This window comes from Sabethes cyaneus, chromosome 3 (genome assembly GCF_943734655.1).
Source record: "Sabethes cyaneus chromosome 3, idSabCyanKW18_F2, whole genome shotgun sequence".
Lineage (NCBI taxonomy): Eukaryota > Metazoa > Arthropoda > Insecta > Diptera > Culicidae > Sabethes > Sabethes cyaneus.
The window spans coordinates 63,371,734-63,396,183 of NC_071355.1; the positions used below are offsets into that span (position 1 = coordinate 63,371,734).

The 24,450-nt window shown below is 38.4% G+C and overlaps 1 protein-coding gene across 1 annotated transcript; it reads right to left on the reverse strand.

Annotated features, from left to right (window-relative positions):
• Positions 1 to 2,778: 2,778 nt before the first annotated feature.
• On the reverse strand, positions 2,779 to 23,182 carry LOC128739651 (arrestin domain-containing protein 2-like). The gene is made up of 5 exons (XM_053835146.1): positions 23,048 to 23,182; positions 22,026 to 22,372; positions 21,783 to 21,962; positions 21,239 to 21,424; positions 2,779 to 2,958 (listed from the first exon to the last, which is right to left on the reverse strand). Exons 1-5 carry the CDS (start codon positions 23,166 to 23,168, stop codon positions 2,779 to 2,781), a joined length of 1,014 nt encoding a protein of 337 aa, XP_053691121.1. The 5' UTR covers positions 23,169 to 23,182.
• Positions 23,183 to 24,450: the final 1,268 nt, after the last annotated feature.

Consider the following 24,450-nt stretch of genomic DNA (forward strand, 5'->3'; position numbering starts at 1 on the left):
GGGCGGCCAGTTCATACAAGTTTCAGCATATTTAGGGTTGCTAGTTGTTCAAATTAAAAACGAACCCCGTTAGTTTGCATGTGGAATCGTTCAAACGAACGGGGGTCCACTGTATTTTTTATTCAAAGAACGTCAAAACCACCTGTTCTTCCACTAGAACTAGGCCATAGGCCGAAAAAATAGAAGCCATCGCTTAATGGGCCGAAAATACCCTCCCGTGCCCTACTTACTTTCGAAGAGATCGATGTCGTCCGAGCACCCTAGAAGCATGTGAGTTTTCATGATTCCAATGCAACGTTGTACAGCAAATTCGATAGCCCGTTACATTGCTTCAAACCATCTAACGTCCCAAACTTGTCCGATACTTCACTCGCTATTCCGATACTTGACTTTGAACGTTAAACGGTAAGTCGGCAAATTGAATTCTCGGGATTTATAGAGATTCCAAGGTTTCCTACAACGGCCTCAGTATATAAAGCAAGATGCGGGAGAGAATTTTATATGCCGAATTGAGGGAGTGATGTTCCGTAAACCTTTTTGTAGATATAGCATATGAGACTTTACAATCAGTTCGTAGGTGGTCCCAACTCAGCCCATACCTTTAGTATAACCTGATAGATTGCACATAGAGTACTGAATTAAAAGACTGGCCATGTCACTCAAAAACTCGCATCATTAAACCAACGACACTCACTGATTACGTGAAACGTTGTGTCGCTGGTTAAATGACAAGTTGTCGCGAGCTACTTAGTTGCCATGGCCAGTCGCTCAATTCAGAACTCTACTTTCATTGTTCGTTCAAGTTCTCTCCAACTCGTTCACCGATCTGCTCATCAGCTTTCCGAGAGTACTCTGCAGCCGCATCTTCCTCATCGGTTTCGATTTGAATACGCCTGTTAATTGGTTGTGAATTTTGCTAACTACGTGTGGGTCTCCATTTGGGTGTTTCCAGGTATGCTTCTGACTGATTTATCTTACAAAATACTATTGTACAACCATTCCTCTGGTTGCAACGAAGTTGATTAACCTCAGGCCTTTGCCTTTTGCAGTAGAGTGAAGGCTTTCTCTACCAGTAATGGGACGAAGGCATACTTCACGCGCTATCTGTGCCTTTTTATCCTCGTTAAGCCCATATGTCTTTTCAAAAAGCTCATGTAATTGCTCCTTTACGCCATCGGGTTTGTCATTCGCCTCACCTTGTGTGTCTTGTTCTTGAGTATTCTTGGGATTTAATAAAACCAAAAGCAATGTTGCGAATCGAACGAGAAGTCAACAATGCCTACTCACACGCGAGAGAGTATGAGAAGCATAGTATTCAACTGTTACATCGCTCACGCAGTCGTAAAAGAAACAGCCGCCGTTAATGTGTGCAGGCATTCTGCTACCCACACACTCGCGCAAGCTCACCCTCACATTGTCTTCCTGCGTAGCTTATTCGCGAGTCAAAAAACTCATGAGCAATCAGCTGCCCGTGGAGCTAATGGAGAAATGTGATACAAATTTTGCATTACTTTTCCTTTTCTTCGTCATGTTCCCCCTCGATTTTATTCATGGTCGGGAGTGCGAATCCTCGCGAGTAATTGGACGACGACAACGAGAGCGACGACCGTAGCTGTTAGCTAAACACACACTCGCAAAAACTCATTGCAGTGCATGAATAAATAAGAGCGAGGGTCCGAAAGAAAGAGTACGCGTCTGTGAGGAAATTAGACTACACTAGAGTGGGCTTCGCAACACCGATCCGGAAGTAAAGCTTGGGTGCTACACTCCGTACACCTTCTGTTTTTATACAGCAGACTTCGCAGCCAGCCGATTCTGTAACCTTGCGATTACTGAGCTCCCTAATGTTACATTCGGGCTACTGTTACATTCGGGCTAGTGCCCTTCGGGCATGTGGTATTCAGGCTTTTGGTATTCGGGCGAGTGTTATAAAACCGGAGAGACAGGAGTTGCTGGATAAGAGGCCGAGGACCACCGCGGAGTCTATTTTATACCTACAGGCACGATATGCATTTTTATCAATGCGTTTACTACGTCACTCTTGATTTATATTTACAAACTTTGCAAAAACTGTTACCATTATTTAAAATCAGGGAGATATAAATAAAACGCGGCGTGCTTAGTCAAATACATTACATGACGATCTTTTTTTCTCAAAATTGCTATCGCTTGTCATATGTCACGGACAATAAAAATCGAAATATTTCAACTCTCCATTGATTTATTTCCACGGTTGCTTGGTTTTCGGAAAGAAAAGAAAAAAGAAAATGTCAATAGCAAAGCTGGAGTGAATCCGCGTATTTATTCTACACTTCATTTAGCACAAGTACCTGAAAACGAACCGATTTATTTCAGGTACTTATCAGATTTCGCCTGCAAATACTGCATACCTCCATCATATGAAATCAGCGTCCGGCTCATCCACTCCATCGCATCGGCTTGACGATGACAGTTTCGAGTCAGTGCAAAAATGGCTGGCTGGTAACGGACGGCAGAGTAGAGATTAATTAGAAATTAAATTTATTAAAAGTATCTAACGCAACGTTGCTCCATCATCGCGAACGATATCAGTTGCCGGGTTATTTGGTTAGTATCACTCCTGCAGCACGTAGTAGTGTTGTCTGTTTTAATTTCTGCTGCTAATTGTTTCCAACGGTGAACGGCCGGCTCCGGTCCCGGGCATGCCTACGCGGCCGAAGCGAAATTCAATCATAAACTCAGTGCAATATAATTAATCCTGAAATTGAGTTTCTCTATCCGTGCTGCGCCTTGGCCGGCCTAGGATGCCGGGTGGCTTGCTGGGGTGGTGCGAGCGACGGGCAGCGTAGCCGGATAGCGGACATAGTTTTCCACCCATTCGCGCAGATCCTGGTCGTCCCGCTTGAACGGATAGGTACCGAGCGTGATGGGCACCTTGAGCACTTGCTGCCGCTCCATCAGATTAGGCTCGATGAGAATCTGCAAGGTAAGTGTAAATATTTGCTGTAAGATTGTTGCAGCTTCAAACGGATATCGACAGCTCAGAGAAATGCATTTCTTAACTACCGCTGGTGCTGGCCATTGCAGGTCGTAGGCGGTAGAGCTCTTATCTTTGCGGTGATTTAATATTTATTTCAAAGAAATCGGTGATTATTTTCAGTTCGTCGTGAGATAAATTATTGAAATATTAAAGACCTGACCCTCACCAGGATTTAGTTAGCTTTCCACGTGATTATGTAGCATTTTTTGAATTGTTCAGGATAAGCTAGCAGTCTATGTATATTTTCCTTTCGGTAATTCCAGAATCGGCTTCGCAATGATTACATGAAATATAAATAGCCCCATTTACATATTTATTGGATTGCTCAAACCAATCAGGTTGAAAGCAACGATGATAGGATTGAGCAAACATTTCATAAATAGAATGGAATTCTCGTCTCAAATGAATTCCTAGAGCTATTGTTATTTCGTTCGCTCCACAGGATTGTCGTCTTAGCCGTAATTAGAAATAGACATAGATTTGCAGGTCACAGCTGTCAAGTCTGTTTACAGTTGGATTGTACTTCTATGGATTTGTGAAATAAATTGCAATAAACAATGAAAGGCCAGTGTCAATTATAGATTTTCACAAAGGTTCAACTATTCAGTATTAACATTCAATGTTCCACTCAACTAGGAACAACTTCAAAATTGCTGCTTGATACCATGAAGCTACAAATTTCGATGAGGAAACGTATCAGATCAAATGGCTTCCATGGAGCATCTTGCCGATTCGAAAACGCAACCAGCAATCCAACTACTACTGGCTTATAAGGAGAGCAGTATAGACATGACAAGTTGATAACAGGAAAAAACACCATCAATAGTTTTTACTCCGAAGGAAGAAAGTAAAATTATCCGTTAAGGAGGAGCAAGCAGATAGGTACACGAAGAAGTTGAACTTTTTGCTCCATCTGAAGAAATTTTCCATGCGGAAAATGACATCATCTGCATCATGGGTAATAAAGCAAAAACTAACTAAGAGATTATCGTAAATGCTGGAGTGCTTTTGAACCGGATCTGTCAAACAATAGGGGAACAAGGGGTAAGAAGGCCCGGCGGGGTAAGAGGGACCACATCGATTTCGTCAAGAAATCCTTAAATTTTCTACAAATGCCCCATTATGTTTTGTTTACTAGCCTATCTGAACACTTTCGAGACAACCTGCGACACTCGGCCGCATCCGACGTCAAAACTAGAATCAAAACAAACTTTTCGTTCGCAGTGTCTTCATGCGATATAATTTCAGCAGCAACAAATTTAAGGTTTTTCAGCAAAAAAAGCTATGTATTTTGTCGTTTCTCTTACCACTGACTTTAATTGGGCAATTCTTGTTCTGTGTGTGGCGGAAAAGGTATATAAAATAGTACGGATTGAGAGATAAAAGCAAAATAATGTAAATTGTTAACTAGGGGTAAGACGGGCCATTTTTCACGGGGTAAAAGGGCCATACGTCATAGTGCTCATAATTGCCTAAAGTTCTTCTGTTTAGTGTCTTAATAGATTTTAAAAATATTGAATGAAAAAAACAACTTTTATCCTGTTGAATTTGACTAACATTTTTATTATTCTGACAGATACGCATTTCGTTTACGACTTGCAGGCTTCATCAGTGTCTTTTTCGAAATAGAGTACATCTGTAATAAAAATTATTCCTGAATCTGAGATCATCCTGTCTAACACAGAGTCTCCCATACGTCAAAAGAAGCCAACAAGTGCCATTCGAATAACAAAATCAATGTAAATTTGGATCTAACGGAATCAAAATTCGATGATCCCAGGTTACTTAACGGCTCATTTAATGTGTTGCCTTCTTTGCCTTCACCTAAAGTGAAGCGTATTCAACTAAACAAGAGTAAGAGTAAAAGTCCTGCTGACAAATCAACAAAATAACGCCAAGAAAAGAGTAAATTAAAACCAGTGGAGTAAAATAACGTCTACTCTTATTTTCAAAATTGAACTAGTAGTAAAATTCCTTCTCTTAGCAGGTCTCTAAATTAAACTATATCTTCTTTTCGCATGTACCTAAAAACCCCTTAAGAACTTGTTCTTATTTAGTTAATAATATTGAAATTGTGTTTACAACTCAAAGAAATCTTCAAATCTGCCACAATCCGCCTTACTCCGCCATGGTCCGTCTTACCCCTTTGGTGGTCCTTCTTACCCCGCCTGGTTGTGAACGAGTAATTTTTAGACGTTTCGAAAATTGATGAAAAATCACGGAAAAATAGACTAATTAATTCTTTATATAATTTTTAATGGTAGATAAATGAATGATTTTCCATGTGTGGAACAAGAAAAGGTGAATTTTCGTACACATTTTATGCTAGCAATTTATTCGCTTAGGCGGGCCGTCTTACCCCGTCTTCCCCTACTGGTATTGTGTCCTTTGTGAATGATTTTAATGAAAGCGTACAGTAACAATAAAGAATAGAGCATAATGAAACGTTTCATGTACGACCTGTCATGTTGAAGAATATCTTCCAATCTTTTGAGATTTATTATAAATATATGCACAAAATAATATTAACTTGTTGCTGTGTAAAACTCAGTTTTGCGGTTATATGGACGTCTGATGGTGCTAGTTTTGATTGTTGCTACAACCAGATCCAACGATAAATGCCACCCATTGATAAAATTTAACAAACCTTACTTAAATAATACCTGTGTTTCATCAAATTCTAAAACAAGCTTAATTCTGATCTACGTGAACCGGCTCGGTAAGACAGTTGATAACAAAAAACAGATAAAACCATAAAAACTTCACCGACAGCATGAAAACTTCTTGCTACCAGTGCATTTTAGTTGAATTGAATATCAAAGCTAAAGGATACGTACAACCTCTCCCGTCAAACAAAAAGTTTCCATTATGAACTTGGTTTACTCCTATTAAGACGTTCGAAAACATCGAAGAACAGCTTCAGTGGTTAGAGAAATTTTTAGCTTAAATAATTTCAGAAATAAATTGCATTTTATTAAATGAATAAAAAGGTAACCAGAGTTGCGGACCGATTTTTTTTTTAATTTATCCATCTTTTGCTGAGCGACATTATGTTGAGCGCTATTGGAAGAATGAAAATAAAACGAGGAAAATTTCATGCACAGTTTCATTTAGAACATGATACATGTTCTTCCACTTGTATGTGTATGTGATAACTAGCCAACGACATACCACCGAAAAGTTGGACACTTTTTGACATAGTGGTTATATTTATTCTTTATCCCGCATTTCGATCGCCGCTTGTCTTATAACATCTTCAAGCGCAATGTTGAATAGCAAGCAGGAAGAACTATCTCCTTGTCGTAGTCCCCTGCGAGATTCGACTGGGTCCGATAATCCACCCGAGATTCTCACACAGCACTGGATCCTATCCATCGTAGCCATGATAAGTCTAGTAAGCTTACTCGGAAAGCCGGTTTCGTCCAAATTTTTCCATAACTCTTGTCGCTTTACACTATCATATGCGGCTTTGAAATCAATTTACAGGTGATATGTGGGGACTCGGGATTCGCGGCACTTTCCGAGGATCTGCCGCAGAGTGAAGATTTGGTCCGTTGTAGACCGACCCTCAATAAAACCGGTCTGATAACTTCCCACGAATCTATTGGCTATTGGCGAGATAGTCTATGGAAGATGACTTGGGAAAGTAATTTGTAGGTGGCATTCAAGATAGACCTACCTCGTGTTTTTAGTCTTGACCATGAAATGCGGTCAAACATATATATTGATATTTTTTGAAACGGTAGTTCTACAATTGATGAAGGGACGGTAGGGGAAAGCAATGATTTTTTTAATGGTGGGAAAAGAGCGGAAAGGTGAGGGGGGTTTGTTGGTAGCTACGCTTAACAAGTAGTCGTTGTACCTCCTACCTTTTGTCCAATGCTGGAAGGTGCATGGGTCAAACCAAGGTATATTCTAAGATTATAACCGGATTCGAACCCACAACACCCGCCAGGGCACATGGCTCGCTAGTACCCATGTACCTTTGAACCACAGAGGCGCTGGACAAAAGGAGACTGCACATCCCACTTATTAAGGTAGAGACGTATCTGGTTGGGTTACTTTTAGACACAAATTGTGCCTCTTCTTCCGTCTACTGTAGAAACTACCGACCGAGAAGTTTAATCTAACTTTGTTTTTACCGGCGGAACAACGACACTATGCAGGCCCTTGCGACTTACAAGAAACTGCGTGTGACGCCGTTCGTCTGTCAGCGTGTTAGCCGCGATTCTCAGCGCGGGTTTTCTGGGAAAAGCTCCGTTCCTATGAAATAGACCAAACTTCGCGTTTTTAGTCTTGACCTTGAAATGCAGTCAAGCATATGCATTAATATTTTTTTCCACTCTTTCCCCTCCATTCGTAAACTTTTCATTACTTTCCCCTACCGTCCCTTTATCAATTGTAGAACCACCGTTTCAAAAATATTAATAAGAAGACAGTCCTACAAAAATAATTACCCTCGGTGAGAACGCGTCTGGTGCATATGTGGAATGATATTAATGGGAGAACAAAATTAGATTTTGAACTTAGAATTAGATTAGATATTGATATTGAATAAGCGGGGGCAGTAGTCTAACGCAAAAAGCATTTGGGTACCAACCGAACGCTTGTGGGTTGAATTCTCACCTGCCATTGCACCACACGGTATATTTTTAGTTGATACAAGTCGGACTCGATTATCCGGGTCAAAAAAAATATTTTTAAATGGGTGTTTTGAAACGTGTCTACGTTGAAAACGTGTTTACCGCTGAAAAAACTTCTTTTTTTTCATCCGTATAATCGACTCCGACCTGTATATCGAAAATATCATTCAATTTATCATTCTTTCTACCAGACGCTTCTTCACTTCTAAAAAATATTTTTGTTTTGTTTTGTTGGTAGACTTTTCAAGTCGAGTTTTGTTTCTGTCAGGCGCAGGGCTTGAAAAGGGATCGCAAGTTGAATGTGACTGCGTGAATGCGTACGCTTTCCGCATTCAACTTGCGCTTTTTGACGATCATTTGACTGTTTTTTGAATCCAGTCAATCGGCCGCTTGCGCTGCTGCCGTTTTATAATTCACTACTTGAGCCCGAATCTTACGATCCGGAAAATATAAATGTCTGTTCAGAATAGGGCACCATACGAACCGCTGCTTTTCGAGAGACGGCGCTTTTCTAGTGGTAGTAAAATCAAAATTTCTCACTTATTTATGTTTACCTACCTGAAAAACAATCTCTAATCATATTTTATTTGTGAAACAGTTACTCTGTTACACTCAATTTTCATTACTAAGCTTGTTTCGCGGATGTGGTGATCAACAATCCGCTCAAGTGATTTAAGCAAGAAAGACGTTAAACTGATTGGTCTAAAACTGCTTGTTCGTATGTCGCGCGTCCACCTTTAGGAATAAACTTAATGGTTATTTCACGACATTGAGTTGGGATGTACTCAATAGCAATATTACACACAAACATCCTTCTCAGAATATGTTTGAAGTACTTGAATCCTTTCTTCAGTAGAATAGGGTATATTCCATCTGTCCCAGGAGATTTGTATGGAGAGAAGTTAACCACGGCTCACTCAATCGCTTCAGTTGTGACAAGTCTCCGAGCATAAGCCCATGAGTCTGAGCCACCTAAAACGATTTCTGGACATTCCAGGATTTCATTGTCATTCGAACAGTATTCGCCGTTCGAACTTCTAATGTTATTAACCTGATAATCTTTAGATTTTGACAGTATTTTATTAAGTCGACTTGCCTCGCCGAAACTGGAAACGTTGCTATAGAACCTGTGCCAGCACGTGCGTGCTGAAGATCGTAGAGCATTTGCATAGGCTTTCCGGGCCTGCTTGAAAGGCTCTACGCCATCCCTACGACGTCTATTCCAGGCTCTCCTGCATCGTTTCTTTAGTTCCGCGAGATGAGAGTTCCACCATGGTGTTCCTCTAGTCGTTTTAATAGTTTTTAGCGGACAGGCTACTTCAACAGCTTCGTAATACTCATAAGGGAAATTGGATAGGACTCCTATGTTGTTCCCACGAGACGCAAGGGACAACAAAGATCGTCCGTACCAGAACCCCGCATGGCACAGTAGGGGCAAGATGTCCAAAGCACTACGTTCGCGACTGGCATGTTTTCACCCCTCCAGTCATTCAGTCATCGGCACGAAGTTAGACCTTGACTTAGGGGCTCCTGATTTTCCGACTCTCACGGCAGGATCAGGTCCCGTGGCTCAATTTTTGCCCAAACGTACAATTCTGCACCAGCCGCCAAAAGGCACTGCAGAATGTGTAAACAGACCGATTGAGAGTCTCTCTCTCTTTCTCTCGCTCTCTCTCTCTCTCTCTGTGCTAATCCAGCAGAGAAAATAACTCTCTCCCGGTGTGCCCAGACCTCGCAGCCACGCCCTCCGAAAAACCGGCGCCGAACTGCATGATTAGGCAACCGGAAACCACACAGCGAGTGTTCCACCTTCTCTGACTGTCTAGAGATAGGAGTTTAAAAACAGTGGTGATATATTTGCACATGTTCACTCATTTGCCAGCCATATTTTATTTGTGATACAGTTACTCTGTTATACTTAATTTTCATGACTTCTGCCTAATTTTGACAAAAAACAAACATTTCCTATACCTCTCCATAGCATCTTACTACCAGTCATCCGAGAGCCCTGAAAAGTTAAAACCCTATAAAGATACATTTCTAGGGCTTTATGAAAAGCCTGGCCGAGAGCCAGGAGCGGATATGTTTACGACATTTCAATTCGTAAAAATTAAATTTCGCAACATGAACGCAACAAATAAAAACAATGTTTACCAACTATTTATTGATTCATGTGTCAAACGTTATATTGCGATTAGCGATAAACACAAAATAAACTGAGATGCATGAGAGAGTAAGGTTGTTGTGTTCAGTAAATTGATTGCCGCGCCAAATTCAGCTGTTACGAAAATGTACAATATGCGTTACGAAGTAACGACATCTGTTGTATTCAACAAGTAAACATTGATAGTTCCAAGCATACACTCACGCATGGCGCATGATGAAACACTTGCGCCAGCTTCTGTTATTTATGGTATTGCGGATTTTCGGCTTTCCAGTCAGTTTTATATTGAAAACGGCTTTTTATATTGCCTGACGTTTCGGTCTTTGGTTTTGGCCTTTTTCAAAGGTAATATGGTTACGGTTTCTTGTCTAATCGTTGATTGCCAACGGAAGGAAGTTCAAATTTTAACAGCTCCAAATGCCTTGGTTTAGTGACAAAATAATGTACACATCTAAACCTTTTGACACCTAACTTGACCTAGTTGTGCACTATGGTGCAATAGGCGGGCAATATGACTCTTTTGTGTGAGTGGCTCTGAACAGGGCTTTACAACGTCACCCTCAATTGCATAGCGTCACTTAACAATGAAGCAGTGAAGCTTCGGTTTCTACAGAAGCAGCACCGCTTCAGTTTCAAACTACATAGCTTCAGTTAGCGTCAGCGAAACGGGTTTCACTTCGTCATGACTATCGGTTTCAACTTTTCATTTGAACTTTTCTATCAAATATTCAGAAGAAGGCCAGCAATTATGAATGCAAATGAATTGAATTTAAGTAACAATTCCTACAATGCAACGTATATTAAAGTTAACCTTGTCGACAAATCGTGCCTGACTTTCTGTCGTCGTCAATTGAAATAGCCACCAACTTAAACTGAAGCTTGCTTGAAACGTTCAGTTCAACAAATGAAGCAAGTCACATGTATGAAGCGATGGTAAGAGAAAATCAGAATCATTTTTTTTTTTGTTTTTTTTGACGTAGGACTACGTCTTACGGCAAGTTTTGAGATAGGGTGTCATTCCAAAAAATCGAAAAATGCGAGCGTCACGAAAAATGAAAGGTTTTGAGCGCCAATAGCTCAGCGGTTTTCCGATCGATTTTCAATATTCTTACACCAATCGATTGGAAAATCTTCTAAGAATTGGACCAAATGAAGAAAAGTATGGATTCTTGATGTTGAACTATTGAAAAATTGAAAATGATGAACCAATGTTTTACCAGAATTCTCGCTTCGTGATTGGTTGGAAGATTCTTTAGGATGATCTAAACCTATACCAATTCGACATCTGTGCTTGGGAAGTAAGCCAAAACAAGTGACAAAGTTTCCTCATTTCAACAAGATTTCTTAACACCGCGATTAAAGCTAGACCATTTTGATGTCCTTGCTTGGGAAGTACGCCAGAAAGAGTGACAAAACCCCCTCGTGCCAACAGATTTCTTACGAACGCGATTAAATCTAGTCCAATTTGATGTCTGTGTTAGGGAAGTGTGCCAGAAAAAACGACACAAGTTCGTTGCCACAACAGATGGCAAATTCTTTACTGCGAGACGATTAAACCTAGGCGAATTTGATATCTGTGTTGGAAAAACGTGCTACAGCTGTAGCGTTCGATTATAATATGACTCTGTATGAATACGCATGCTTGCGTTTCATTAGAAGTGTAGTGAAAAGATGTACTGTTGATAAAATAGGATTGAATTGGTAAAATCTCTTCAACGTGGGTAATAAAAACAATCTTCAATTTCTATAAGGTAGCATAAAAGCAATAGTTTGTGTTCTTGATTTTGTTAAATTGTTTTCACATGCACATTGAAATAACTCTGAAATCTTTTGAGGATTGAACGTATGCAATATTACTACTTTGATAAATGTTACATACAACGTATGTAGCATGTATATATGTTGCATACAGCATGTATACACGAAGAAACGAATGATTACAAGCATGGATACATGCTACTATCACTACCAAGAGGCTTACGTAGTCCTGCGTCACCTATATATACGGTCGTGTCTTGTGCACAACCCCTCTGATTTTTTTTGAGTGGTTTTAACCCAAAGGGTCATTCACCATCAGAATCATTTATTTGCTTCGACGATGCCGGGCCCTGGCTCTGAACCGTCTATTGTCTGCTGCAATCTGATTCATATGGTCGGTGTTAAGTCAGACAAAACTAAGTGTCAAAATTCTGACTTCGAGAAAAACGCATTCAAAGTTTGCTGCGTTCGAAATCATCTTCTAACTCTGGCTGTGCTGTTCAGTCAAGCAGTCCAGCCGAGTAGTTGAGTCGAGCAGTCGAGTTGGGCAGTTAAGTCGAGTAGTTCAGTCGAGCTGTTGAATCGAGTAGTCTAGTCGAGCACACGAATCAAACAGCTTAGTCAAGCAGTATAATCGAGCAGTCGGGTCAAGCGATTCAGTCGAGCAGTTAAGTCGATCAGTTGAGTCGAGCAGTTGAGTCGAGTAGTGCAGTCGAGCAGTGGAATCAACCAGTTGAATCGAGCAGTTCAATCGTGCAGTTAAGTCGAGCAGTTGGGTCGAGTAGTAAGTCAAGCAAATGTGTCAAGCAGTCGAATCGAGTAGTTAAGTCGAGTAGTTCACTCGAGCAGTTAAATCGAGCTGTTCAGTCAAGCAGTCAAGTCGATCTGTCCAATCAAGCAGTTGACTCGAGCAGTCGAATCGAATAGTTCAGTCGAGCAGTTCAATTGAGCAATCCAGTCGAGCAATCAAATCGAGCAGTCTAATCGACCAGTCCAGTCTAGTCAAGCAGTTGAGCAATCGAGCAGTCCAGCTGTCGACCAGTGAAGTGACTGAGAATACAACCCATTGCTACGAAAGCATGACGTCCTGTCAGGGACCTGTTTTTAGTTACTGATAAGCCTTTTATGACGTCCTGTCAGAGACTTGGTTTTCGGTACAGACATAACCCTCTTATATAAATAGATTATATAAATAGATTTGGCCTCTCAAGAGAAGCCAACAGTCGTTCTCCCACTTTGCGTTCATATTGAAGAAAAATAGTGTTCGTATTCCATCACTAAACGGACGGTGTGAATTTGAATGCACGGTGATGCGAATGTGCTAGAAAAAAGGATTGGTTGAAGCCCTGGTCAGGTGTAGATGTTTGTTTCAAAAAAATCTTCAATTAATGCCATGACGGTTCTGAAAAGGGCTGTTTGAAAGGTTGTATTACATGTCGTCGTATGCCATTTCGCGGAGTACCATTTCGCTGTTTCCAGGAAGGTACTACTACGTCGAAACCCTTTTCGCAGAAAACCGTGTGGCGGAGCCCCCCTCCCACCGAAACTCACCTCTATCTAGGTTTATTTGTTTTCCTAGGTTTAGCGTAACTAACGTATTTTGGACCCCATCGGCAGCTTTGGATAATTTGGATACTTACAGCAAAATCAAATGGAAGTGTCCAAATTATGTACAGCTGCTGATGGGGTCCAAAATAACTTGGTTGCCCTACTGTCCTCTAGTATTATCCTTCAGTTGGATTCGAACGGGCGAAAGTGAGTGACAATTACAGTTACTTTACAAGCAACCCGAAAGCGACGTGCCTTAAGGGGACATGAACGACCAAAAATATTGAAAAAATCATTATTTTTTTATCTCAGATTTTAATTCTGCAGTCTTTTCCGCTTATTTTGATACTAAATTTGTAATGATCCGACCACGGGAAGTGACCGAAAAACGATCATACACATTAGCATTCCAGTGCGGCGTGGAACAACTTCGGCGGAATAAAACGCCGCTCCTGAAAAACCATGATTTTTAAACTTAATGTACTTTTTTCTCAGAAACTACACAACGTATTGGAACAAACTTTTTTTTGTTTTGTTGTTAGTAGCTTGGCAAAGACTTTTATAACTTTTCAGTTTCGTAAACAAAACACAGCTTGAGAAAAACGAAAAAGAAGAAAAATAGATGCCTGAAAAATAAAATTTTGTCTTCTTTTTCTTTTTTCTATAGCTGTGTTTTGTTTACGAAACTGAAAAGTTATAAATGTCTTTGCCTAGCTACTACCAACAAAACAAAAAAAAGTTTGTTCCAATATGTTGTGTAGTTTCTGAGAAAAAGGTACATAACGTTTGAAAATCGTGGTTTTCTAGGAGCGGCGTTTATTGCACCGATAAGTTGTTCCACGCCGCACTGGAATGCTTATGTGTATGATCGTTTTTCGACCACTTCCCATGGTCGGATGATTACAAATTTAGTATCAAAATAAGCGGAAAAGATTGCAGAATCAAAATCTGGAATAAAAAATAATGATTTTTTAAAAATTTTTAGTCGTTTGTGTTCCCTTAATGGATGGGTTTCGGCGAAAATAGTTCCCACACAACTAGTCTAACCGGTAGTATCGAAACCGGTAACACCGGCCAATTTTTGGATACCGAAATACCGGTTTTGGAAAGGAAAAAAACCGGTGTTTCCGGTATTTTCTAATCAGCTTGATTTTTCAAACCCTTATTCGAAGAAGAACTAAATTTGATAAAAGATTATAAAATCCTTACAAAAAAAAACAACTTGCCGACGAGATTTTTCGACTAATAACAATGAAGAGAGTGAAATTGTGGGTCAAATAATTATGGCTCTTGAACCCGTTTAAGGCACAGTAGAGTATTTTTGCCGTAAAAATGTTTCATTGTATGAGCCAGACGTCGCGTTTCAATTTATTTTTGAACAACTTGATATTTAAAAGCCACCAAATTATTCAAAGCTCTCAAATAACGAATTTAGGAAACAATATCGGGGCCCAGAAACGTCACTTAGAATAGTAAATATTTATTTATTTATTCAACAATGAAGTAATGAAGCTTAAGTTTCAACTGAAGCAGCGCTGCTTCGTTTCAATACTGGCTTCAATCAGCTCATTGAAACGATTTTCACTTCATCATGACGACCGGTTCTAAAGTTTCATTTGTATTTCTCCAACAAATATTCAGAAGAAGGCCAGCGACTTTGAATGCAAATGAATTGATTTTGATTAACATTTCCTACAATTTAACGCATAGTATGATTAACCCCTCTAAGGTCTACATCATTTTTAGCACCGCAAAATTCACTAAAATGGTCATAAGTTTTTTATTTTTCAATATTTTTTCACCAAATTTGGGAATTTTGCCGAAAATATTTTCTATTTTCATAATATCTATAGATAATGGCCATATGCCATATGGTCCCGGAGTTATTCCGGAGTTTCTTGGAGGACCGAGATATGGCTTTTTTAGATAAAGTTGCCAAATATCTAAAATTTGTTTGAAATCTGTTGATTTTTGTAAACATATCATCGACTGTGGACATATCAGTAACTTTGCCGCAGTTATGAGCCATGGTGCGCGTCATCCGGATCCGGGGGAACACTATAAATCCGGACCCGGTTCCCGCAACCGTAACGGGACATTTCAGCACCAGTAAAGCATGTCGTGTCGCATATCAAAAAACCCGAATTAATCCACCTAGCGGCGTGACCTAGCCTTTCTACTGCCACAATATTCATTATTTAATTTGTCAGGAACTTAATTGTAGATGTATAGATGTTATATTAGACTATATTTTTAAATATCCGTTCTGTATTCCTCAAAATCCTTATTTGCCAGTAAAATTCACAATGTATTGTGTAGAATAATTATATTTTCTTTCCTTAGGTGCGTAAATACATGTAAGCGTCATTTATGTTACTTGATGAACACCTTATTTAATTTTATAATATTTATAGAAAAATAATGTAAACACAAAAGATAATTTTTATAGACTTGAATGAATATGTATAGAAAATTAGAAATTAACCCTCTAACGGGTCTACAGACGGCCTTAACTTTCGGGCTTCAGAGCCACATACGAAATTGACAATATGAAGTATTTGTTCATAGCAGATTTTTTGATATTTTGATATTAATACCATGCATTCAAAAGTTAGCATCTTTGAAAAACAAAAGTTCAGAAAAATTATTATTATATTTCGTTTTTGAAGAAAAAGGATATCTACAACAAAATGATTGATCTCAAAATTTTACTATTGGTTTGCTTGGCTTCAATTTTGCAATATATCTGAATTAGAAAAAAATTACTGAATAGAGCATTAGATATGAAAACGAGAAATGGAACTATTTCTTAGCTAGCGCTCCTTCAGATAATTATTTTTGCATGAAAATCAAAACTTAAGCTTCTTTTGAATGTACTTTCATGAAAAGATAGTCATTAGCTTTATCGCATCGTTTTTACAATGTTAGAGGGTTAGGAAAACAAGATGAGGTCGAAAAATAGTGCCAAAGCTACGCCATAAACATGCTTGAGAATGGGAAATACGATCGATATGATTCCCAGTGCTTGTCTTTTTTTGATTTATTTATTAAAACATAATACATGACATAAGACATCTGTCCTTTAAAATATCACTAACGAAAACAAATCTTATAAAATTTCTACCGTGCAACGTTTACTTCCTATTTTTCATATAACATTTCTAAGCTCTAGTATCTATTGATTGAAAAGAGCATCTATTGATGCGCAGAATTTGTTTGGAATTTGTACAAATTTATTTGGAAAAATCAACTCACTAGTATTTTTGGTTCTATACACCACTATACCTACAACTTAAATAAACTGCTTTTCTTCGCTTGTTGCTTTTCTTGTACAATTGTGAGTAACAGCAAGTGAAGAAAATGACAATTGAAATCAAAGAAAAGAAAAAACTTTTCGATTGAATCCCACTATTTAATATTTATTTGCAACAGATACGTAGTTCACCTACGACGTGCAGGCTTCATCAGTGCCTTATTTCAAAGCGTATACGTATCTGTCGCGAATAAATATTAAATAGTGGAATTTAGTCGGTAAAAGTTTTTTCTTTTCTTTAATTTCAGAGTTCGTATTCCACTCAGAGGCTTCAAAAACTTCAGACAATTGACATGTTTCTCACTTTTCTTGAATTTCATTGCAAATTTTAAAATTGCAAATTGTCATCACATACATACATACATACATACATACATACATACATACATACATACATACATACATACACACATACATCACACACATCTCATACATTGAATACAATCAACATTTGATTGATATGTTTTGATTTCACACGTTTTGACGGTTTAATATACGGTGCTTAAGTGTTAAAGTTTGAATAACTTTTGAATGAAGCGTCCGATTTTAAATAACTCGGTTTCGTTTGATAGATCTCAGCAGTAATTTTCAAATAATCATAAAATGTGTGATGTTTTTCATTAAATTAATTCTTATATGTTACATAAATATGTTTTAAATACTATTTTTTCACATTTCTTTATGTAACTTTCAAACTACAAGTCCAATCGTCATGAAATTTGGAAGTTAAGGGTTTGCAAGGCTCCTCTTTCTTATGCAATCAATTTTGTTCAAATCGGTTAAGAGACCTATGAGATAATGAAGTCCCATATTTTTCGTATTTTTATACATAACTTTTAAACTAAAAGTCCGATCAGTATGAAATTCAATAGCGACCAATGGGACACCTAGACCTTTCATTTGACACTAAGAACATTAAAATCGGTCCAGCCATCTCCGAGAAAAGTGAGTGAGATTAAAAGCGTCACACACACACACACACACATACACACACACACGCACACACACACATACATACACACACACAGAAAATGCTCAGTTTTCGAAACTGAGTCGAATGGTATATAACATTCGGCCCGCAGGACCTTCTTTCCATTTCCGGTTTTCCAAGTGATTTCTATACCTTTATACTATATATTTATATAGTAGAAAGGCAAAACATCAGCATTCGATAAAATAGCGATTGGCGATCATCTCATGGCTCTCAGAGGCCATATAGCCGATTGCAGGTCCCGGACAAGTTCCTCCGAAATCCGTTCCGTGCTTGAATCAGAAAAGAAACCGTCCCCGGACCCGGAACCGGTCATACGGCCTCTGAGAGGCATGAGATGATCACCAATCGCTATTTTATCGAATGCTGATGTTTTGCCTTTCTACTATATAAATATATAGTATAAAGGTATAGAAATCACTTGGAAAACCGGAAATGGAAAGAAGGTCCTGCGGGCCGAATGTCATATACCATTCGACTCAGTTTCGAAAACTGAGCATTTTCTGTGTGTGTGTATGTATGTGTGTGTGTGTGTGTGTGTGTGTATGTGTGTGTGTGTGTGTGACGCTTTTAATCTCACTCACTTTTCTCGGAGATGGCTGGACCGATTTTAATGTTCTTAGTGTCAAATGAAAGGTCTAGGTGTCCCATTGGTCGCTATTGAATTTCATACTGATCGGACTTTTAGTTCAAAAGTTATGTATAAAAATACGAAAAATATGGGAATTCATTATCTCATAGGTCCCTCAACCGATTTCAACAAAATTGATTGCATATGAAAGAGGAGCCCTGCAAACCCTTAACTTCCAAATTTCATGATGATTGGACATGTAGTTTGAAAGTTACATAAAGAAATGTGAAAAAACAGTATTTAAAACATATTTTTGTTACATATAAACATTAATTCAATGAAAAACATCACACAATTTATTATTATTTGAAAATTACTGCTGAGATCTATCAAACGAAACCAAGTTATTTAAAATCGGACGGTTCATTCAAAAGTTATTTAAACTTTAACACTTAAGCACCGTATATTAAACCGTTAAAACGTGTGAAATCAAAACAAATGTTGATTGTATGCAATGTGTGTAATGTATGTGTGTATGTATGTATGTATGTATGTATGAATGTATGTATGTATGTATGTATGTATGTATGTATGTATGTATGTATGTATGTATGTATGTATGTATGTATGTGTGTATGTATGTGTGTATGTGATGACAATTTGAAATTTTTAAATTTGCCTTGAAATTCAAGAAAAGTGAGAAACATGTCAATTGTCTGAAGTTTTTGAAGCCTCTGAGTGGAATACGAACTCTGAAATTAAAGAAAAGAAAAAACTTTTACCGACTAAATTCCACTATTTAATATTCATTCGCGACAGATACGTATACGCTTTGAAATAAGACACTGATGAAGCCTACACGTCGTAGGCGAGCTACATACCTGTTGCAAATAAATATTAAATAGTGGGATTCAATCGAAAAGCTTTTTCTTTTCTTTGATTTCAGATTTCAATTGTCATTTTCTTCACTTGCTGTTACTCACAATTGTACAAGAAAAGCAAAAAGCGAAGAAAAGCAGTTAATTTGAGCATGTAGGTATAGTAGTGTATAGGATTAAAAATACTAGTGAGTCGATTTTTCCAAATAAATTTATACAAATTTCAAATAAATTCTGCGCATCAATAGATGCTCTTTTTAATCAATAGGTACTAGAGGTTAGAAATGTTATATAAAAAATTGGAAGTACACGTTGCACGGTAGTAACTTTGTAAGATTTGTTTTCGTTAGCGACATTTTAAAGGACAGATGTCTTATGTCATGTATCATGTTTTAATAAATAAATCAAAAATGACAAGCACTGGAAATCATATCGATCATATTTCTCATTCTCAAGCATGTTTATGGCGCAGTTTTTGCACTATTTTTCGACCTCATCTTGTTTTCCTAACCCTCTAAAATTGTAAAAACGATGCGATCAAGCTAACGACTATCTTTTCATGAAAGTACATTCAAAAGAAGCTTAAGTTATGATTTTCATGCAAAAATAATTATCTGAAGGAGCGCCAGCTAAGAAAAAGTTCAATTTTGTCTTTTTCATATCTATTGCTCTATTCAGTTATTTTTTCTGATTCAGATATATTGCACAATTCAAGCCAAGCAAACTAATAATAAAATTTTGAGATTAATCATTTTGTTGTCGATACCCTTTTTTTCAAAAGCGAAGTATAATAATAATTTTTCTGAACTCTTGTTTTTCAAAGATGCTAACTTTTGAACGCATGGTATTAATATCAACATATCAAAAAATCTGCTATGAACACGTGATTCATATTGTCAATTCAAAACAAGTTTCGTATGTGGCTCTGAAGCCCGAAAGTTAAGGCCGTCTGTAGACCCGTTAGAGGGTTAATTTCTAATTTTCTATATATATATTCATTCAAGTCTGTAAAAATTATCGTTTGTGTTTACATTATTTCTCGATAAATCTCGTAAATATTATAAAACTAAATAAGGTGTTCATCAAGTTCAAGTCAAGTAAATGACGCTTACAAGTATTTACGCATCCAAGCAAAGAAAATATAATTATTCTACGCAATACGTTGTGAATTTTACTGGCAAATAAGGATTTTGAGGAATGTGAAACGCATATTTAAAAATATAGTCAAGTTACTTATAGATGTTCCTGAGAAATTAAATAGTGATTATTGTGGCAGTAGAAAGGCTAGGTCACGCCGCTAGGTGGATTAATTCGGGTTTTTCGTTTTGGGAATGGAGATAAATTGTGAAGTGGCTGTAGGAGACCGGGGCATTAATTATGCTGGAAGCTACAATACAAAATATTTTGTAAATAATTAAAAGCAGGTTTCCCTACTATACAATTGAAGAAATGAAAGAAAAATTGCTGATGTGCTTAGAGCCGTTCGCCAGACATCGATGAAAGCGGAAGTTTTTTCAATTGTGGGAAGTGTTGGCAATAAAATTCGTCCTAGTAAGGGAAATAAATCGCTAAGAGAATTAGTATTTAGTATTTGGTAGTTTAGTATTTTGGTATTTAGTAATGGTACTTGCCGTAAAAATGTTTTCCGCAGAAGCGTTTTCGGCAAAATGTTGTACATTCGTTTTAAATGTTTCTTGTGACCCTAAAAAGATCTTCAAACTTGACATATTTTTACGCTCAAATAGCGCGCGCACAAATTAAATTCTCCAGCCTTGCGAGTTACATTTAGCGATTTGTTGTTTTGAAATTAATTGTAAATTTTCATCGTAATAAGTAATTCATATAATGCTAACTTTATTTGTAAGTCGATACAAAAATAAAACAAAAATAGATTGAAGTTAATATTGCCTTTAAAATCAAAATTTAGTATTTAATTTAATGTTTGATTCTATTATTCCAAATGTTTATGATAAGTACGAGCTGGTACATTGTCAAAAACATTTTCAAGCCACGGTTCAAAATAGAAGTAATTAAGTACACAATGAAATATTAACAAATCTCTGCCACAACCGAACCTTGTAAAGGTCATAAAAATCCAAGGAAATCTATCAATATCCACTGTCAAATTTAAATTCGACACGGATCGAATCCTTCAATGAACCAAGCTTGATTGAAACATTTTCACCATTTCCCACGTAGAATGCGAACCGGAAACTAAAAATATCCTCCGCCCACGGACGATAAAGGACAAAGTGTTAATTAGCCTTACGGTTGCCTCTGCCGCAGGGGTAAGGGAAACAATGGAGGGGGGTGGGGGGGTTAGAAGGAAACATTGTCACCTCTCTATACTCACACAGACGCTGTACTGGATTCTAATCAGATGACAACCGAGCAGGTTTGTCGGTGGCAGCGGGGGCACGGTGAGATGCCCGTTTTGTAGCACATCCCGTCCACCGGACTTGATACGGTCACGTACGACTGCGGCCAGCTCTCGGCGCTCCTGGTGCAACAGTTTGCCGTGTGCATAGTATTGGATGGTCTGCTTTCCGGTCGGTCGGAGGCGATTCGATGGGGATAGAGCAGAAAGCAAACGTTGACATTGCATGAAACGAGCACAAAGTGGACGAGTTTAAAATTAACTTATTCCGTAATGGTAGCTGTCGCTTTCTGGCTTCGTGCAGGATTAATTTCAAATGGGTAAATGGATGTGGCGATGCTCTGTGGCAGAGCTATTTAAGGTGTGCTCGGAGGTAAATTTCCATACACGCAAAAAAAAGCCGGAGCATACCATTACGAAATTGGATTATTATGTTATATGACTGAGTCGATGGTTCCGGTGCATATGATAAAAGAATGATCATCCTGAATAATACTTTTTCAACAGTCGACCGACTCACCTCAATCAGGGCATATTTGAGAGCTTTTACGGTAACATTACTTTGATTTCTTATTTCGCCAGTGAGTAAAATGTTTTCCCCCGGTACGTATGCCCTTTTGTCCAATCCAATATTACAACGGATTGTTCCACCAAGATAACCAACTCCGACTCGGTGGCTCAAGCTTGCCTCCACCGGATCCTGGAAAATAAAGAAAGACGTTTTTTTTTATAAAATAATTCGCGCATCAGAAAACCATCCTACACTCAGTAGCGGATCCTCCAGGTTCAAATCAATTGGGTTCAGCACGATGAACACCTGCTGATTGCGGTGCGTTATTCCGGACGACTCCTGCAGGCTAGTCTTGCAGTAGTACTGAATCCAGCCGTGCTGCCCGATGAAGGTAGACGGAAGCGACACCGGCAGACCGAGCTTGAACGGGAAGCAGTGCACTCCGGGCGCTAGCAGAATCGCTTTGTTGTCGAAATCGTCCAGCAGCTTCATGCGAAAGTCGATGTAGTTTTCCTTATCGTACGATTTTTCTCGTCTGCGGGTGGTGGCGCCCTTGGCCACGTGCACCGTGCACTCGCCGAGCACGTGGAAGTGCAGACCTGCGGGGCGAAATATTCGTTTTAGGTACCTACTATTATGCAGTGCTGCTTGAAATTGCTCGCATCGTTTGGCTGTTTGACCTAACTTTTGTGACATTTAGCCTGGAGACGGAGATGGTAGATTCATACATTTAATTTTATATATTTAGTAGACATTAATAAATGACTTCTTGCGATTTTATGAATTATATTATTGTTGGCCATTCTAACTTCCTGGATGCCAGTAACCATTCTATTTAGTAGGTCGTTGATATTGATATATGTTACGTATTAGTATTTAAAAAGGGATTATATGAAGTTTTTGGAGCGTCTTAGTCGAATACGAAACCTAAAATTAAATAAAAAGAAGAAAAGTTATCCAATTTAATTCTACTATGTATCATAGTAGAATTAAATTGGATAAGTTTTCTTCTTTTTATTTAATTTTAAGGGATTATATGTAAAAACATAAAAAATCACTTAATTTTAAACTCCCTTTTAGTTACGAAACGTATTTTTCAAGAAATATTCCCCAACTAAACCAGAATTTGCGACTAAGGCGAGGCCAAAAAAATCTGCTCAGCATCTTATGTGTAATCCATGCAAACAGAAAATACCATCGTTCGCCTTTATGCGCATTTTACGCTTCGAACAACACAACCAGAGTGTAATCAAGAAAAAGAAAAAATCACTCACCCAGCACAGCTGTGTTTTCCTGCGTCTCCAGCAGCACCCGACCGGCCAGTACCTGACCGGGAAGATATAGCAGCGACTCCCGGTCCAGGATAATATGAAATTTGAGCAATTTCTTCGTCATCTCAGCAGAGTTGGTGGTTACTAAAAGGGCTAAATATTTCCGAACGATTCACGATGCGCAAAACACTACGTATAACTTCCATCAAGCTCAATTAAACTGTGCGAGCTGGTTGGCTCCAGTCGAGGCAAAACCCACGGCATAGTTCGAAATTCAAGTTCGTCGCTGACAGCGAACGCGTGCGTGGGTGACGCTGCTATTCGGTCGGACAGACAGCAACCGATCAGCAGCCACTGGGCCGCCACCTGAATGCACCGCGCGCAGCCGAACGTACCTACTGGCTGCTTCATGACAGACCGCAACGCGTGGTGAACACAGATGAAACGGAATGAAATTGCATTCTCACTTACATATTATAACTGCATTAGTTTAGCAAACCGCAGATTTGCGGCAGCTTCTTATTCGATTATGGAAACCAAAACTAACCAATGAACGAGAGTGACCCCCTTCAGCCGGAAACCACAATCCATATTAGTGGATTGGATTAATACCAATTAATGAGCTAGCTTGTACCACTATGATATCTGGTTTTCACGATTTGAATTTACGATAAGAACAATTAAATTTGCTGAATTGGTCTGCGTCCTACAACTAATAAACGATACGGGGTAGCTGTACAGTCAGTCCACAATCATGGATCACACCTAACTTTGGGTCATTTTGGCTCGAGCTGCTGATTAGCGTTTAAATATCACCTAATGATTGATTAAATTATTAGTGCCACTTATGAGGAACAATTTTAGCAATCACTTAGTATAATATTCACGCATTAATCAGCAGAAAAAGCTAAAATGATCCATAATTGTGTGTGTCCCATGATTGTGGACTGACTGTAAATGTTTATTAATATAATGGAATCTGAAAAGAATTTAAAATAGTTTTGTTGGTAGCATTGGCCCTTTTGCAAATTCGAGCAAAGCAATATAACTCAATCAAAACCGTTACTTTTACTCTATACGCTACAAAATCAGACAGAACAGTTTGTTAATTACTTCTGAGTGCAGCGATTAATTGCTTTTTATGGCTTCACGACCTAGTGTAAGTATATCTATTATGGGTCTGGAAACCATTTCAGACAACTAGCCCGATCAGTTGATTGTAACAAAAATATTACAGTATTGTAACTATAGTAAATATTTCTATTAAAGTTTGTTATAAACAAAGTTGCTAATTTTCATCGCGATCATTGCTTAACCTTCAATTGATCAACCAAAAAATCAACGCAATCTGATCAACCGGGTACAGGTGTACCCACTAAGTAATTCCATGAGAAAAAGTGCTTCGA

Coding starts and splice junctions, on each gene's coding strand:
- LOC128739651 (XM_053835146.1), bottom strand. CDS start 23,168: ATGACGAAGAAATTGCTCAAATTTCATATTATCCTGGACCGGGAGTCG. Junction 22,373..23,047: donor GGAAAACACAGCTGTGCTGG/GTGAGTGATTTT, acceptor TTCGCCCCGCAG/GTCTGCACTTCCACGTGCTC. Junction 21,963..22,025: donor TGGAGGATCCGCTACTGAGT/GTAGGATGGTTT, acceptor TTTATTTTCCAG/GATCCGGTGGAGGCAAGCTT.